Source organism: Cajanus cajan, chromosome 3, assembly GCF_000230855.2.
Source record: "Cajanus cajan strain Asha chromosome 3, NIPB_CcT2T_4, whole genome shotgun sequence".
Lineage (NCBI taxonomy): Eukaryota > Viridiplantae > Streptophyta > Magnoliopsida > Fabales > Fabaceae > Cajanus > Cajanus cajan.
In genome coordinates this window covers 3,580,547-3,595,249 of record NC_138519.1, presented here as the reverse complement: position 1 = coordinate 3,595,249, position 14,703 = coordinate 3,580,547, and the positions used below count along the sequence as shown (strand labels likewise).

At 34.1% G+C, this 14,703-nt stretch overlaps 1 protein-coding gene across 6 annotated transcripts; it reads left to right on the top strand.

Moving 5' to 3' along the window:
• The first annotated feature begins 6,487 nt into the window (after positions 1-6,487).
• LOC109795485 (serine/threonine-protein kinase BSK3) lies at positions 6,488-14,203 on the top strand. 6 transcript variants are annotated; one of them, XM_029271947.2, is made up of 12 exons: positions 6,488-6,934; positions 7,624-7,703; positions 7,802-7,892; positions 7,979-8,199; positions 8,663-8,798; positions 10,135-10,268; positions 10,344-10,449; positions 10,617-10,702; positions 11,189-11,377; positions 12,382-12,534; positions 12,725-12,838; positions 13,482-14,203. In XM_029271947.2, exons 3-12 carry the CDS (start codon positions 7,811-7,813, stop codon positions 13,734-13,736), a joined length of 1,476 nt encoding a protein of 491 aa, XP_029127780.1. In that variant the 5' UTR covers positions 6,488-6,934; positions 7,624-7,703; positions 7,802-7,810; the 3' UTR covers positions 13,737-14,203. The 6 variants fall into 6 exon arrangements, with proteins under 6 accessions (XP_029127780.1, XP_029127774.1, XP_029127778.1 ...); XM_029271941.2 differs by having other exon boundaries at positions 6,488-6,952; XM_029271945.2 differs by having other exon boundaries at positions 6,488-7,067.
• Positions 14,204-14,703: the final 500 nt, after the last annotated feature.

Sequence of the window (14,703 nt, the reverse complement as noted above, 5' to 3'; positions counted from 1 at the left end):
ATGACTTGGAGTTGGCAACGGTTATTTTTGCCTTGAAGATATGGCGACACTATTTGTATGGTGCTCGGTTCAGCGTCTTTAGTGATCATAAGAGTCTGAAGTATCTGTTTGACCAGAAGGAGCTGAACATGAGGCAGAGACGGTGGATGGAGTTTCTGAAGGACTATGACTTCCAGTTGATGTATCATCCTGGTAAGGCCAATGTTGTGGCGGACGCGTTGAGTAGGAGATCCATCCACATGTCGAGTATGATGGTGAGGGAGTTGGAACTGATTGAGAAATTCAGAGATTTGAACCTCAGTGTGGAGTTAGCTTAGGATCACATTAGTTGTGGGACGGTCACCATAACTAATGAGTTCTTGAGGCAGGTTGGACGTAAGTAGTTGCAAGATGCTGAGTTGGTGAAGCTTCTTGGGTTGCTGGGTACCGAAAAGGATGTTGGCTTCGAACTGGGAAGAGATGGAATTTTGAGATTTAAGGGCAGAGTCTGCCTACCTCAGGATGTTGAGTTGAAGAAAGTTGTGTTGGAAGAAGGCCATAAGAGTAGACTTAGCATACATCCGGGTATGACTAAGATGTACCAGGACCTCAGGAAGACTTTCTGGTGGCCTGGCATGAAAAGGGAGATAGCTGAGTATGTGGCAGCCTGTCTGACTTGTCAGAAGGCAAAGGTGGAACACCAGAAGCCGAGTGGGTTGATGCAGCAGATGGAGATTCCAAAGTGGAAGTGGGATAACATTACTATGGATTTCATTGTTGGGTTGCCTAGGTCAGCTAGGAATAGTGATGCTATTTGGGTGATTGTAGATCGGTTGACCAAGTGCGCACATTTCTTGCCTGTCAACATCAAGTGGTCCTTGGAGAAGCTGACGCAGTTGTATGTGAAAGAAATAGTACGGCTGCATGGGGTGCCTTCCAGTATTATTTCCGACAGAGATCCAAGGTTCACTTCCAGATTTTGGCAGAGTCTACACCAAGCTTTAGGCACGAAGTTGAAGTTGAGCTCTTATCATCCGCAAACAGATGGTCAGTCAGAAAGGACAATCCAGTCCTTGGAGGATCTACTTAGGGCTTGTATGTTAGACCACTTGGGTAGCTGGGAGGAAGTTCTACCGTTGGTTGAGTTCACCTACAACAACAGTTTTCATGCAAGCATTGGGATGGCACCATTTGAAGCGTTGTATGGCAGAAGATGTAGGACTCCTCTGTGCTGGTACCAGGATGGTGAGTCAGTGGTGGTGGGTCCGGAGCTAATCTTACAGACCACTGAGAAAGTGAAGATGATTCAGGAAAGGATGAAGACTGCTCAGAGTAGGCAGAAGTCGTATTCTGACAAGAGGCAGAAGCCTCTGGAGTTTGCCGAAGGGGATCATGTGTTTCTGAAGGTAACTCCGACTACTGGTGTGGGTAGAGTACTGAAAGCAAGGAAGTTGACACCAAGATTCGTGGGTCCCTACCAGATCTTACAGCGTGTGGGTCTGGTTGCTTATCGGTTGGCCTTGCCGCCGTCTCTTTCAAACCTACACGATGTGTTTCAGGTCTCCCAGCTGAGAAAGTACGTCCATGACCCGAGTCATGTGATGGAGTTAGATGATGTGCAGGTGAAGGAGAACCTGACTTTTGAGAAGTTGCCGGTAGCTGTAATTGATCGTAAGCTGAAGGAGTTGAGGGGCAAGTCTATTGCTCTGGTGAAAGTATTGTGGGATGCAGCTACTGGTGAAGCTACTTGGGAGGTGGAGCAGCAGTGCAGGGTGCAGTATCCATTTCTTTTCCCAAGTAAGTTTGTTTTCGGGGACGAAAACTCTTGTTGTTGGGGAGATTGTGAGGCCCGCTTGTATTTTTTTTTTCCTTTCCCCTATACTCATTTCTCATTTCCCATTCTCTCATTCACTCATACACCCTCAAACTCCTCCTACTCTTTGGCTGATTCTTCCTTCTTGGGTGAACTTAGGTGCTGAGTAGTTGGATTGCTAGCTGGAGTGTTCGGATTTCTTCCTTCTCCGTTCTCCATTTCTTTCAAGCTTTTCCTTCTCCATTCTCTCTTGCCCGAAGCTCGGAATCTTTGCTCGAGGTAAGGGAAGCTAGGTTTTTCTGAGTTTTTGGTTTAAAGAGAGTTTTGAGAACTCCTTAGTTGTTTGATGTTTGGTGATTTTTGGTTGAGAATGATGAAATTAAGGTTTTCGGGGTTTCGGAGTAATAGTGAAAATTTGGGGTTTTGATGTTTTCATAGTTGCATGTTGAAAAAGAATTGATTTTTGGGTTGTTGGATGAAAATGGGGTGTTTTGGGTGGATTGCATGTGCTTGGATTTCTTGTTTTTGCAGGATTGTTGTTCAAAAATGGTGGAGGGATTGTGTTTGCTGTCACAAACAGCTGAGCTGTTTTGAACGGCTGAGCCCTTTGGGAGTTTCGTGACACGGAAGAGTTTCTAGAACCAAACGGCTGAGCCGTTTTAAGGCGCTGAGCGCTTTGGGGGTAGAGAGCCACCTGGAACCAAATAGCTGAGCCGTTTTAAAGCGCTGAGCGCTTTGGGGGCAGAGAGCTAGAGGAGAATCTGTGGAGGTAAAACGCTAAGCGCTTTGGAGGCGCTGAGCGCCTTTGTGCTTTCAGAATTGGACTTTGTAGTCTTCATGAAAGTTGTAGCCTTGGATCTTAGATTTCCAATGACGCTGGAATCACCCAAAAAAGAGTTCTAGAACTCCAGATATGGCTGTTTTAGTGAAGAGGGGTCAAGCTGTCAGCATTGGTTAAGTTGTTTTAGGTGCTTAGGTTGATTGGTGTTGTTTGGGTGGGTAATTTTGCATGATTGATGAGTTGTAAACAAGACGGGTGAGTCGTATTATATGTTGTATGTTGCAAAATTATTGATCATGCTATTAATAATGTTTGAGTTGAATTAAAATAGGCGAATATGATGTGATGATTAGTGGATAATACTGTTGCTGATGTTGAGTTGTATCAGTTGTATATTGTCGTAAGTTATTATGTTGAGTTGTATCACTTGTACATTGTTGTAAGATGATATGTTGAGCTGTACAGTTGTGTTGTACTGTGTGTTGATATTGGATGTTGTAGGCCGAAAGGCTGAGGTATTGTAGGCCGAAAGGCTGAGGTGTTGTAGGAGATCTCCGAGGTGATATGCGTGACGACGCATTTTGTGTGTATTGATAAACTGTGTGGTAATAACTGACAGGATGTTTATGGATGAATTGTTGATGGTTGTAATTGCTGTTATTACTTAAAAATTTCCCTATATCTTGTTCTTTTTATACTAGCTTACCCTTGTTGTTTCCATGTGTTTGGACTGCGATGATCATACTTGTATAGGAGCAGAGCAGGGCTAGATTTGTGATAGGAGCAAGCTTATAGCTGTCAGAGGACGGGGAGTCTTAACTGGCTGATGTTTTGGATGTTAAGCCATTATCTGGCTATTTTGGATTGTATTTTATATTGTACGCCCTAATTCTAGTCGGATTGGAACATTTGTATATATTTATATTCTAGATCCTATATTTATATACTCGTTCTATTCTGTCTAGTGTTTCCGGTGTGTTGCAATTATGAGTGTAGTGACCTGCTGGGTCGTTACAGTATTTTTAATAAAAATATTTTTTTTGAATTTCTTTCAAGGTCTTCTGTCTTTTATTGCATTTTACATCTCTCATAAAAAAATCACCTTATATATTAAATTAGAATAATCATATTGAATTATGTCGCTTTTATACTTTACTTTTTAAACAATAATGTTTTTTTTTATTTTATTTTTATAAGATTGGATAACAAATTTAAAGAAACTCAAATTGATTGAAAATAAATAGTTAAAATTAAAATTAAATTATAAATAATTACTATAAAATCATTATTATCATTGTTTTAATAATTACTATCAATACTATTATTGCTAGGTGTGTTAACGAAATTAAATTAACGGTGAATTGAACTAAATTATAAAAATTAAAGTATTTTTATAAAAATTTAACTAGACTTTTTTTTATATATATATATAAAAGAATGAATAGACTATTTGAAAAATGAAATTAACTATAAAAATTAAATTATCTTTATAAAGGATAAAAATTAGAAGGGTCAAAAAATGATTCAATTAGACAAGTTAATTTAATGGCTCATCAGATCAAGTTATAAAAGAAAGTGATAAACAAAAGTTACGTGAATGTAGCGGGTTATGTGCACTAACTTATTTTATTTCGCCTCTAATTTTCATGCTTGAAATCTATTGGTTTATTTTTGTCTTAATATTTTTTTTTAATTTTTTGTGAAATTTAAATAATAAAATATGATATTGATTTTTTTGGAATGCATTTTTTTTCCAAAAAATTTATCAACCTTAGTGTCACATAATTGAAAATTTTCTCAATTTTTCAAATCAATCATTGATGATAAAACATATTCATCAATTTTTAATGACTCTTAATTATATTTGAGATTTCATTCCTCATTCAGTCAAATATATCAATCAATTGTCAAAATTCTTAAAAAAAGAATCCTTCATGATGGAGACCAGAACAATACAATTCATGTACTTTGATTTAAACTTTTATAATGCAATTGAATTCAGTAAAGCAAAAAAATTTGTTCAATAAATATATTTAATTTTCTATTTTGACACTCTCTCTCATCTAATAAGACGGTGATTTTCTATACAATTTAAATAATCCTTCTCATCTCAATAATTTATAATTGTTAACTTTAGATCCTAATTTTACAAGAGGATGAAAATTTATAAAATAAATGAATAAAATATTTTAAAATTTAAATAATATCCTAATAAATATAATATTTTATATCTAAATAGTATTTCAAAAATAAAAAATTTAAATGGCTATCCCCATACATTAAAATATAACTATTCTATGTAGAGGGATATATTAAGCCATTTGTTTCAGCTTGCCACTTTGTGTGTCGATGATAACATACTTCACCAACATCAAAAGTCAGGTGTGACAGGTTCAGAAGTTTAATCAACGTTAATCCTCGATATATCAGGTGGTGTTTTATCTTCTTATACCATAAAAATGAAAAAGAAAAAAAAAATAGCAGCCCTGTACATGGTATGCGAGACCACAATGACAACATAGTTGGAAATGAGTTCAATAAGCAGCCCCCCTGTTAATTGAACATGAGAAATCCTGCTGGAATTGTTAAACACAATCATTTTATGTTTTCCCTAAAGCAAGACATATACAAGCAAAAATTCTACACTAGATTAAACATCATTATGTGCAAAAGGATACCTTTAATAACTACTGTACATTGATAAGCTACAACTCTCAATGTATGTGACAAATTTTTCAACCAGTTTCAGTTATTTCCCAGTCAACTTGGGAACAGGATGAAAGAGCATTAATTTTCTTTTATGGTACAGTTTAAGTAACCACAAACAACTTGCTTCTTTTGTACCTTTTTCTTATTATTTTGATAATTAATTAATTATTCCTTTGAACTTCAGACATAAGAATTTTAGAAACTCATTATGTGACTAATGGTACATATATATAATTTCTACTTATAAAAAATAATAAATTAAAATTTGAATACTCTTTAAAGTAAACATATCATAACTTATTTACTTTGGAAGAGTATTATTTTATATTTTGGTTGACCGTGTTTACTTCAACAGTAATTCTTTTGGATTTCTACCAACTACACTACAAATAAAATTCTCCCCATTAAACTCGATTTACTTCAACAATTTGGTACATTGCTTCATTGCTTGCCAGCTTTTCCATGCTCTTTTTCTAAGGTATAGTTATTGTAAAAGGCACAACTTCATTGGTTGCTATGCCAGCAAATAAGCCTTAGCCACACCACTGACACCAGATAATCCTCCAAAACAATTGGCGGTGGATATATATAAGCCTTTGACCAGGTATGTGTTTCTTGTAATTTTAAGATTGGGTAATAATTCAGTCTTTTTCAAAGTAGTGACCCAAATTAATTCATGATTTCAATATTCTATAGATAAAAAAGGAAATTAATTAGTTCTAGTTCAATGGATTTGATACATTTTATTTCTTAACTATTTTTAGCACTGTTTCATAGTTTCATTTCAGTATTTAAGTTAATATATTTGATGGAAACCATAATCAAGAAGATTATTGAAATAAAATTCTAATTCTAACTGATATCTAAAAAATCACATGCGGTTTTTTTTTTTGAAGGGAAATCACATGTAGTTTTATTCTTTTTTTTGAAGGATTCTAATCTCATTTATTAATATATTGCACGTAAAATCTAGTTGGAATCACAGTTAAAGTTAACTAACCATTATAGGGTTATTATATGTGTGGCTGTATTTATAGTCGAAACATTGAAAATAATAAATTAAAATAAAACCCACAAGCAAATGTGTTGTGCCAACAAATTCTCAATAAAAAATTGTTTAAATAACATGCAGATTCCTGATCTTTGAATATATACTCATGACATACACTCATGACATGTCGGTAATAATTGATTTGTTTATATTTATTATTTATTAAAACCGAAAAGGCTAAAAAAGAAAATGTCAGAAATCCAAAGCCTTAGCTCTATCATTCATCACCATCTTCTTATTCTTCTGCTTCTCACACAGATCTTCAGTTCAGCTTTGAGTTTCTCACCCAACACCTGTTTTTCTCTCCTCCTCAGTTGATTGTGTTCATAAAAATCTGAATTTTTTATTTGGGGTTGAATATTTATTTACTTGATCTGTTGAGGGGGTGATTTTGTAAAATCCTGATTTCATGAGGAGAAAAGATTAGTGGGGTTTGGTTGGATCGAGGGAAAGACTCGAACTTTGCAGATTGCAAAACGAGGGTCTTTGGTGCGAAAATGTGGATCTTGTAAAAGCTGTTGATTTGATCGAGAAAGAAAAGAAAAGAGAGACATTTTTTCAGCTCAAGGTGGTTCAACTTTTTCCTCAGCAATTGGAGAAGGTTAGAACAAGTTTAAAGGTGAAGTAGCCTTTTGAGTAGGTTGGAAAAGTTGATGCTTTTTGCTCGGCATTTTCGTTTTGAAGACTTGAGTGTAACTTGAGTTGACTCCGAAACAAAAAACAAAAAAAAAAAGGTGGATGTTAAGAATACGATATTAGTAGGTAGGCTATCATATATGAAGCTAAATGTTCAGCATGTGAGTGTTTGTGTTTTAGTTTTACACATTTGGAGGAATGCAGTTACATCTTCATGTCTGATGTTCTTTAGCTTTTAATGCTTAGATGGTAGTAGTTAGACTGTCATATTTAAAGAGCATCTTAATTGGGGTTGTTGCTGTCATTAGTTGTGGTTATGAGAACATGAAGTTGCCAACATAAAGGTTCTATATTCCACCTTATGCTTAAATGAAGAAGTACTTTTATGTTTGTTGTGCTTTTATTGATTGTTAATTTTTCTCAGCTACTTATTCCTTCCAAAAGGTTCCTGGCTCTGGTAGCATCTGAAAATCAAGTACAGAATCTACGGATTATTCTGTTTCAATTGTTTGGTTGTGTGTAATAATTGAAGACCATGTTGACACATAATTTGGGCTAAGATCAAAATGATTTTTATTGCTTTACTCTTTAACCTTCACTTGAACAAAGCTTTTGGAGTGATTCACTGACAATTCTGGTCCCAACATTTTACAGATACATAATCTTTGGTAACCAGTCATCAGAGCCAAATATGAAGGTGTATTGTGACAGTGCATAGGGTTGACAAAGTTCAGGTGGATCTCAGTGGTCTGGTTATCATTTTCAAATATTTTCAGAAAAGGCACATTATTGAAAGTGGAAGAGGTTTTCATTACTTCAAGTTTGCTTTCAGCTTACCAAAATGGGTATTCAGTGCTCCAGACTCATACCATGTTGTGTGGATTCACAAGTTAAGGCATCCATTATTGAAACTCCAGATGCTGGTGGGTAAAGTCATACTCTAATGTCCTATATAGTTATAGGTAATTATAAGGAATATGATAGATGTTTATTTTAACATTTGTTCCAGAAATTGAGGATAGTAGTGAGGTCAGTAACTGGCCTACATTCCGTGAATTTACGCTTGAGCAACTTAAGAATGCAACATCTGGTTTTGCCGTTGAGAACATTGTATCTGAACATGGAGAGAAGGCTCCTAATGTTGTTTATAAAGGAAAGCTGGAGAATCAAATGAGGATTGCTGTTAAGCGGTTTAATAGGAATGCTTGGCCTGATGCTCGGCAGTTTTTGGTAAATGCCCTCCACCCCCATGCTTTCTTCAACCTTGACCATAACTCTTTTGTTGATGATCTTGCACTGCACAATTGCGTGATTTATGTACTTTGCATTACTCAAACACATGGAATAGATCTTGACTAGTGCCACTAAACCATCTGTGATAAATGAATCATGATAAGTTTTCTCGGGTTCCTTTTCTACTGTAATCAACTTTTCAACTGGTAATTGGCTATCCTATATATTCTTCCCATGTTGTCTGGTAAATTTGTATTGTTGGTAACATGCAAGTGTATTTATTGGTTAACATTGTATTTACATATACTTTTTTTCAATTGGCCAATGATACTAATCTAAAATGTTTAGGTTCTATTGTCTTTGTGAAGCTAATGATGCATTAGGTTGTTCTGGTACACCTTCCTTTCACCTTTTCTTTTCACTTTCAATTAATCAAAAGAATTTTCTTCCATAACTGCAGGAGGAAGCAAGATCAGTTGGTCAGCTTCGTAACCAAAGATTGGCAAATTTGCTTGGTTGTTGTTGTGAAGGAGATGAGAGGTTACTTGTTGCAGAATATATGCCCAATGAAACACTTGCAAAGCACCTTTTCCATTGTAAGAGCTCCTTTCATTCATTTTTTATTATCCTTTTAGTATTGAACATCTAATTACCATGTCCTAAATTTGTGGTTTACGATTTTGTTGCTTTTTGCTTTGCTGTGTGTGCTTTACTGGTGCAACATACTTGATCAGTACCTAAGCCACCAAATTTCTAACCTTTTCCTTTTGGAAGTTTCATGACATTGTCCATTTTTTTTTGGATTTTTTACCATTTTGGGGTAATTTTTTTCAAAAATTCCCAAAATGGGTAAGCTTTTAAAAGATTCCGGATATAGGGTAAGTTGTGTTTGTGAAACACAACTGTTAAAATGAAAGTTCTATTTCACAAACACGGAATTTTGTTTTTATTTTATTTTTTTTATAAGAAACTAAAGTGATGTTTTAAAACCACAATTTCCTTTTTTTATTTTAATTTTATGCAAAAAAAATACTATTTTAATATAAAATAGAAAAAAAGAAAAACTAAAACAAGGTAAGTTGTGGCCTCAACCATGACTTTGCCATTTTTATAATATTAAAATAATGAAAGTCGTGTTTATAAATACGACTTCTAACTTGTTAAAAAAAAAAAAAGAAAAAAAAAAGTCTTGTTTGTGAAACACAACTTTTAAATAGAAGTTGTGTTTGGTTTGTGAAACACAACTTTTAAATAGAAGTCATGTTCACAAACACGACTTACCCATTTCCGAATTTTTTTTAAAAACTACTCATTTTGGGAATTTTTGAAAAAAGTTACCCCTCTAACATAAAAAACCCCATTTTTCTCTATATGTTTGTTGATTATTATTTGAGTTGGACAATCTCAAGACATCAGAAAGGGTGCTAGTATAGTATGTTATGACTATCATCACATGACTAACTTTTATTTGGTAATTTCATTTTCCCCCCTTCTCTTTAGAAACTGCTTTCATAGATCCATATACTTTAATTTTGCTAATAGTGTCAAATTACCAGGAAGTGCTCCTATAAGCTAAGCATCCAATTTCTATAAGGACTTCTATGTAAATATGCTGTATTGGGAAGTGTGGAAATTGATTTTGGATGGTAGAAGCAACATTTTTATTACTAATTTTGAACCCTGGAATCAATCTATACATTGTTTCTCAAACATAGATTCCAGGTCCTTCAAACTTTGAACAAAACATTATAAGATAGACCTTTTACCGAGTTATGTTCACAAGGTAGATTTCCGGAGATTTGTTCCCTGTCTCTTCTAATGTCCTGTTTTCTTTGCTATATTGTTATGACCATGTTGTTGGAGTGATGCTTCGATATGACAGACAGCTGAGTTTGTATGGTGTGAAATAATGTAGTCGTGTGTCTAAATCAGGGGAAACACAACCTATGAAATGGGCAATGCGACTAAGAGTTGTTCTACATCTTGCACAAGCTCTAGAGTACTGCACAAGCAAAGGGCGTGCTCTTTATCATGACCTTAATGCATATAGAGTTCTATTTGATGAGGCAAGTTTTTTTGTATCCCCTTTTTATGTACATCCAAATAATTAGATTAATAAAAATTGTGTTAGAATTTTGCAGGATGGTAATCCTAGGCTTTCGAGTTTTGGTCTTATGAAAAATAGCAGGGATGGGAAAAGTTATAGCACAAATTTGGCATTTACCCCTCCAGAGTATCTCAGAACTGGTATGCCATATAATGGATTTCTTTTTGTTAGTTTTGTCCTTTTTGCTTATGTTTAGCACTGTGATATTTAATTGAAAATCTGTATTGCATTTAAACATTTATAGTCACTTATGTTTTATTAGAGATGGGTGATACATGATTTCTTATATCTCCTCTTTGTTTTGTAGGCAGAGTAACACCAGAAAGTGTAATATATAGCTTTGGCACACTTTTGCTTGACCTTCTCAGTGGGAAGCATATCCCCCCAAGTCACGTAAGTCATTCTTATCAATGGGTAAAGAATATAGGCATAGGTTAACTCGGTCAACGTGACAGGATGGTTTATGAATTTAGTTTGGGTTCTAAAAGTTCTAAGTAAATCTAATTGGTTTGGTGTCAATGCCTAACAATTCCTGAATTTCATAAGTTTAAGTTGTTAGGTTGATGGAAGGTAGGAAAGGAATCAAAAGCAAATGAAAGGGAATCAAAACCACATGGAAACATAACAAGTTTCTTCTTTGATTGGACGTTAAAATCCTTGAAACTAGTCTAAATTGGGAAACTTTAAAATGTTTATAAAATTAAATGAAGATCATCCCCAATTTCTCTTCCCTCATTTGAAATTTCCCTAATAAGAATGAATTCTACTCAAAACTTACCCTCCCATGTCCTCCATCTATAACAAACCCTTTGCAGCTAATTATATATTGCTATATTATGTGTAAACTTGCATATGTAATCAGTAGAAAATTTGGTGCAGGCCCTTGATGTGATTCGTGGAAGAAATCTTCAGATGCTGACAGATTCTTGTTTGGAAGGACAATTTTCAGATGATGATGGAACTGAGTTGGTACGCTTGGCATCTCGATGTTTACAGTATGAACCTAGAGAACGGCCTAATCCAAAATCATTGGTAGCTGCTTTGGCTCCTCTTCAGAAGGAAACAGAGGTTGGTTTACTGTTATTATGTAATAGTGGGGCATCACTTACTATTAGTAACCAATGCGTATCATGTTTGAGATCTTGTTTACTATTATTATGTAATAGCGGGGCATCACTTGCTATTTGTTTGTAGGGATGTTAATAAATTGGTCCAATTCAATGCAAACTGCCAAAGCCAAATTGAACAAACTGAAAAAATAAAATTGAAAATTTTTCTTGGATTGGAGTGAATTTCAGATCTAATTTTGAAAACTGTCCGATCCAAACCAAACTTATGTACATATACATATTTTTTTTTTTTAAATAACTGTGCTACTCATACTTGTATAAGTAGAAATTTATGAAATCATGATACTAATTTATTTTCATTATAATTCCAATATATCAATTACATCTTATTAAGATGTAGATCACTTTTTAATATTTATTTTTAATTTTTTTTTACTAATATTTATGATTTAGATGTGATAGTTGTTATTTTAAATTAATATTTTCATTATAATTATAATTACTATTTTTTTTATATTTATTTAATATTAACTGCATGTTTAGAAACAGATATAGTTGAATCCAATGCCAGTTTTAATTGGTTTGGATTTGATATCATATCTATGCCAATTTAAATCGAAATGAAATTTAATTTCATGATTAGATAAGATGTTTTTTTATGATCAAAACTGAAGTATAAATACCCCTGTTGTTTATTTGTTTTAAGTGACCTCAAAGGCTCAAATGGATGTGTAGGCAAAACTATTTTTTTTTCTTCACATTTATTCTCTTGTAACGTGTGTTCAATATCTCAAATGAATAAACAAACATTTATTTAAGCTCCATTTTAGGGTTAAGGCATGTTCTTTCTATTATGGATATTTGTGTATCATCTGTATAAAGACTATTATATCTTCACACACATGCATGAGGTACTTGATGACAATAGTGTCATTAATCATTTTTGGAAGAAGTTGTAATTATTTTTTCTTACCAAGAGTGTTGATTCTCATTTCATTCTAGGTTCCTTCACATGTCTTGATGGGCATCCAACATAGTACTACTTTTGCTTCATTATCTCCTCTTGGTGAAGCATGCTCAAGAAAGGACTTGACTGCCATACATGAAGTTCTGGAAAATATTGGCTATAAAGATGATGAAGGAGTGGCAAATGAGGTTCTCTATCTAAATTATATTTTATTGAATTACCACACCTTTTAATTTTTCCTGCAAAATCTAGATAATTTATTAATTTATTGTATATCTTCTTGGGTTATCTTTTCACACAAACCATGAAGTAATAATATATAAATATGTATTCTTGAAAAGATGCTAACTTGTGTATTCTCTTAAACTTATATTGCAGTTATCATTTCAGATGTGGACTGATCAAATGCAGGAAACATTAAATTGCAAGAAAAAGGGGGATGCTGCTTTCCGGCAGAAAGATTTTAGACTAGCAATTGAGAACTACTCTCAGGTAGATTACTTAAAATCTTTTTGGATAAACTTCTCTGGAAGCATTTCTAGATGAGAAAAAAAAAAGATGAAATAATTTTCTCTATAAATTAATTTGTAGGAATGCTCTCGTATTAGTTTCTCTCTAAAAACTTTGTTTTAACTTATTTATAAGCTAGTTTTAACTTAATAAGTGTTTTTTGGAGAAATTTATCCAAACATATTCTTATGCTAATAAGTTGAACTAATCTAAATTTGGTTTACCTTTTTTTTATTATTTTATTTTAAAACCTGCTGATTAATTAAATGAAATTGCATGTCACAAAATAGATTTCTAGTTAATATTGAAATTTAAAATAAAACTGAATCTGATTGTGACTAGATCCTTAAGATCTAGTTGATGTGAGATTTTCGTAACAATATGAATGATGCTTTAGGTTTCTTAGTACAGATGCACAATTGCACATCAATGTCTCTTGTTGTTAATAAGAGTAGTGGTCAAGAATGAAGTATTTTACACTATGGATTTGATCTGATTCAAGTCTATGAATGAATCACTTTTGTAGCAACACCTCTTGATCCCTCCTATTTAGCAGCTCTATTTGCTGTTTGATTTGGCTTCTAATGCTATTTTAGTCATTAAGAGTTTATTGTTTTATGTGCAGTTTATTGATACTGGAACAATGGTTTCTCCAACAGTCTATGCACGACGCAGTTTGTGTTATCTCATCAGTGACATGCCTCAGGAAGCACTGAACGATGCGATGCAGGCACAAGTTGTATCTCCGGTATGGCACATAGCATCTTATCTTCAATCTGTTGCCCTCACAGGACTTGGCATGGAGAATGAAGCCCAAGCAGCACTTAAAGATGGAACAACACTGGAATCCAAGAGGAATGCAACTACCAAGCAAAAATGAAAACGTTGTACAGAGACAAGTTCTTGCTGATTCTGTTATGCCTGATGACTACCCCCATTGATTATAAAATTCATCTTGGATACCAATAGTTCCACCCTCCCAAAATGTTGCATGTGTTTGAGGATTTCATCAAGAAACAAGGATTGGATGAGTGTTTGTAACACCCCCTCCCCCTTTTTGTTGGGTCGGTTAGGATGTTCATTTAGTTCTATGATTTGATTGATTATGAATCCAAACTTAAGCAATTTTTTTTCAATATAAAAGGTTAAAATATGTGAAGAGTTAAAAGCTGGTGTTCGCAGCTGTGTACTTAGTGTTGGAGTGCCTAGCAAGATTTGCTTTTTGTCGGGTGCAAATCATTGGGTTTAGGACACCAAATAGTGTTCATTTCCTATTGCCATGCATCATGTCACCAAAATGTTGTGAACTATGATAATAGTATCAGTCTTGAGTTTTTCATGTCTCTAGTTTTACGTCTACTCTACATGCTTCTCTATTTCTCTCCCTTCATGACTTCAATTAACAAGATATGTGAAAAAACCATTTTTTTTGTAATATGCATGCATAACTCTGCTTCAATTAAAAAGCAGAGTCGTGGAAGAAAGTAGAACTTGTTCAAACTAGTCTTCATCGTTTAAGTAATTAATGGATACCTTTTCAACATTGGCACCTATAAAAGGGATGAAATTATTGATACTTTACTATGTCTTTTTGTGGATTGTTAGATTATGACTCTTGGAGATTTAATTTGTGACTCTAAAATAAAATCTCGTTGAGACTTGCAGCATGACATGAATTTGAAATGGAAGACGTCTGACATTTTTAATCTCCAATAACACTAGTGTTCTATTTTAGTAAATGTGATCTATACAACAGTCGCATAACCATTTTTTTAGCTCGACTTATTTGCTGCTCTATGTTTTGCATACCCGGTGGTTGCACACTCAATGAATCATTATTAGACAAA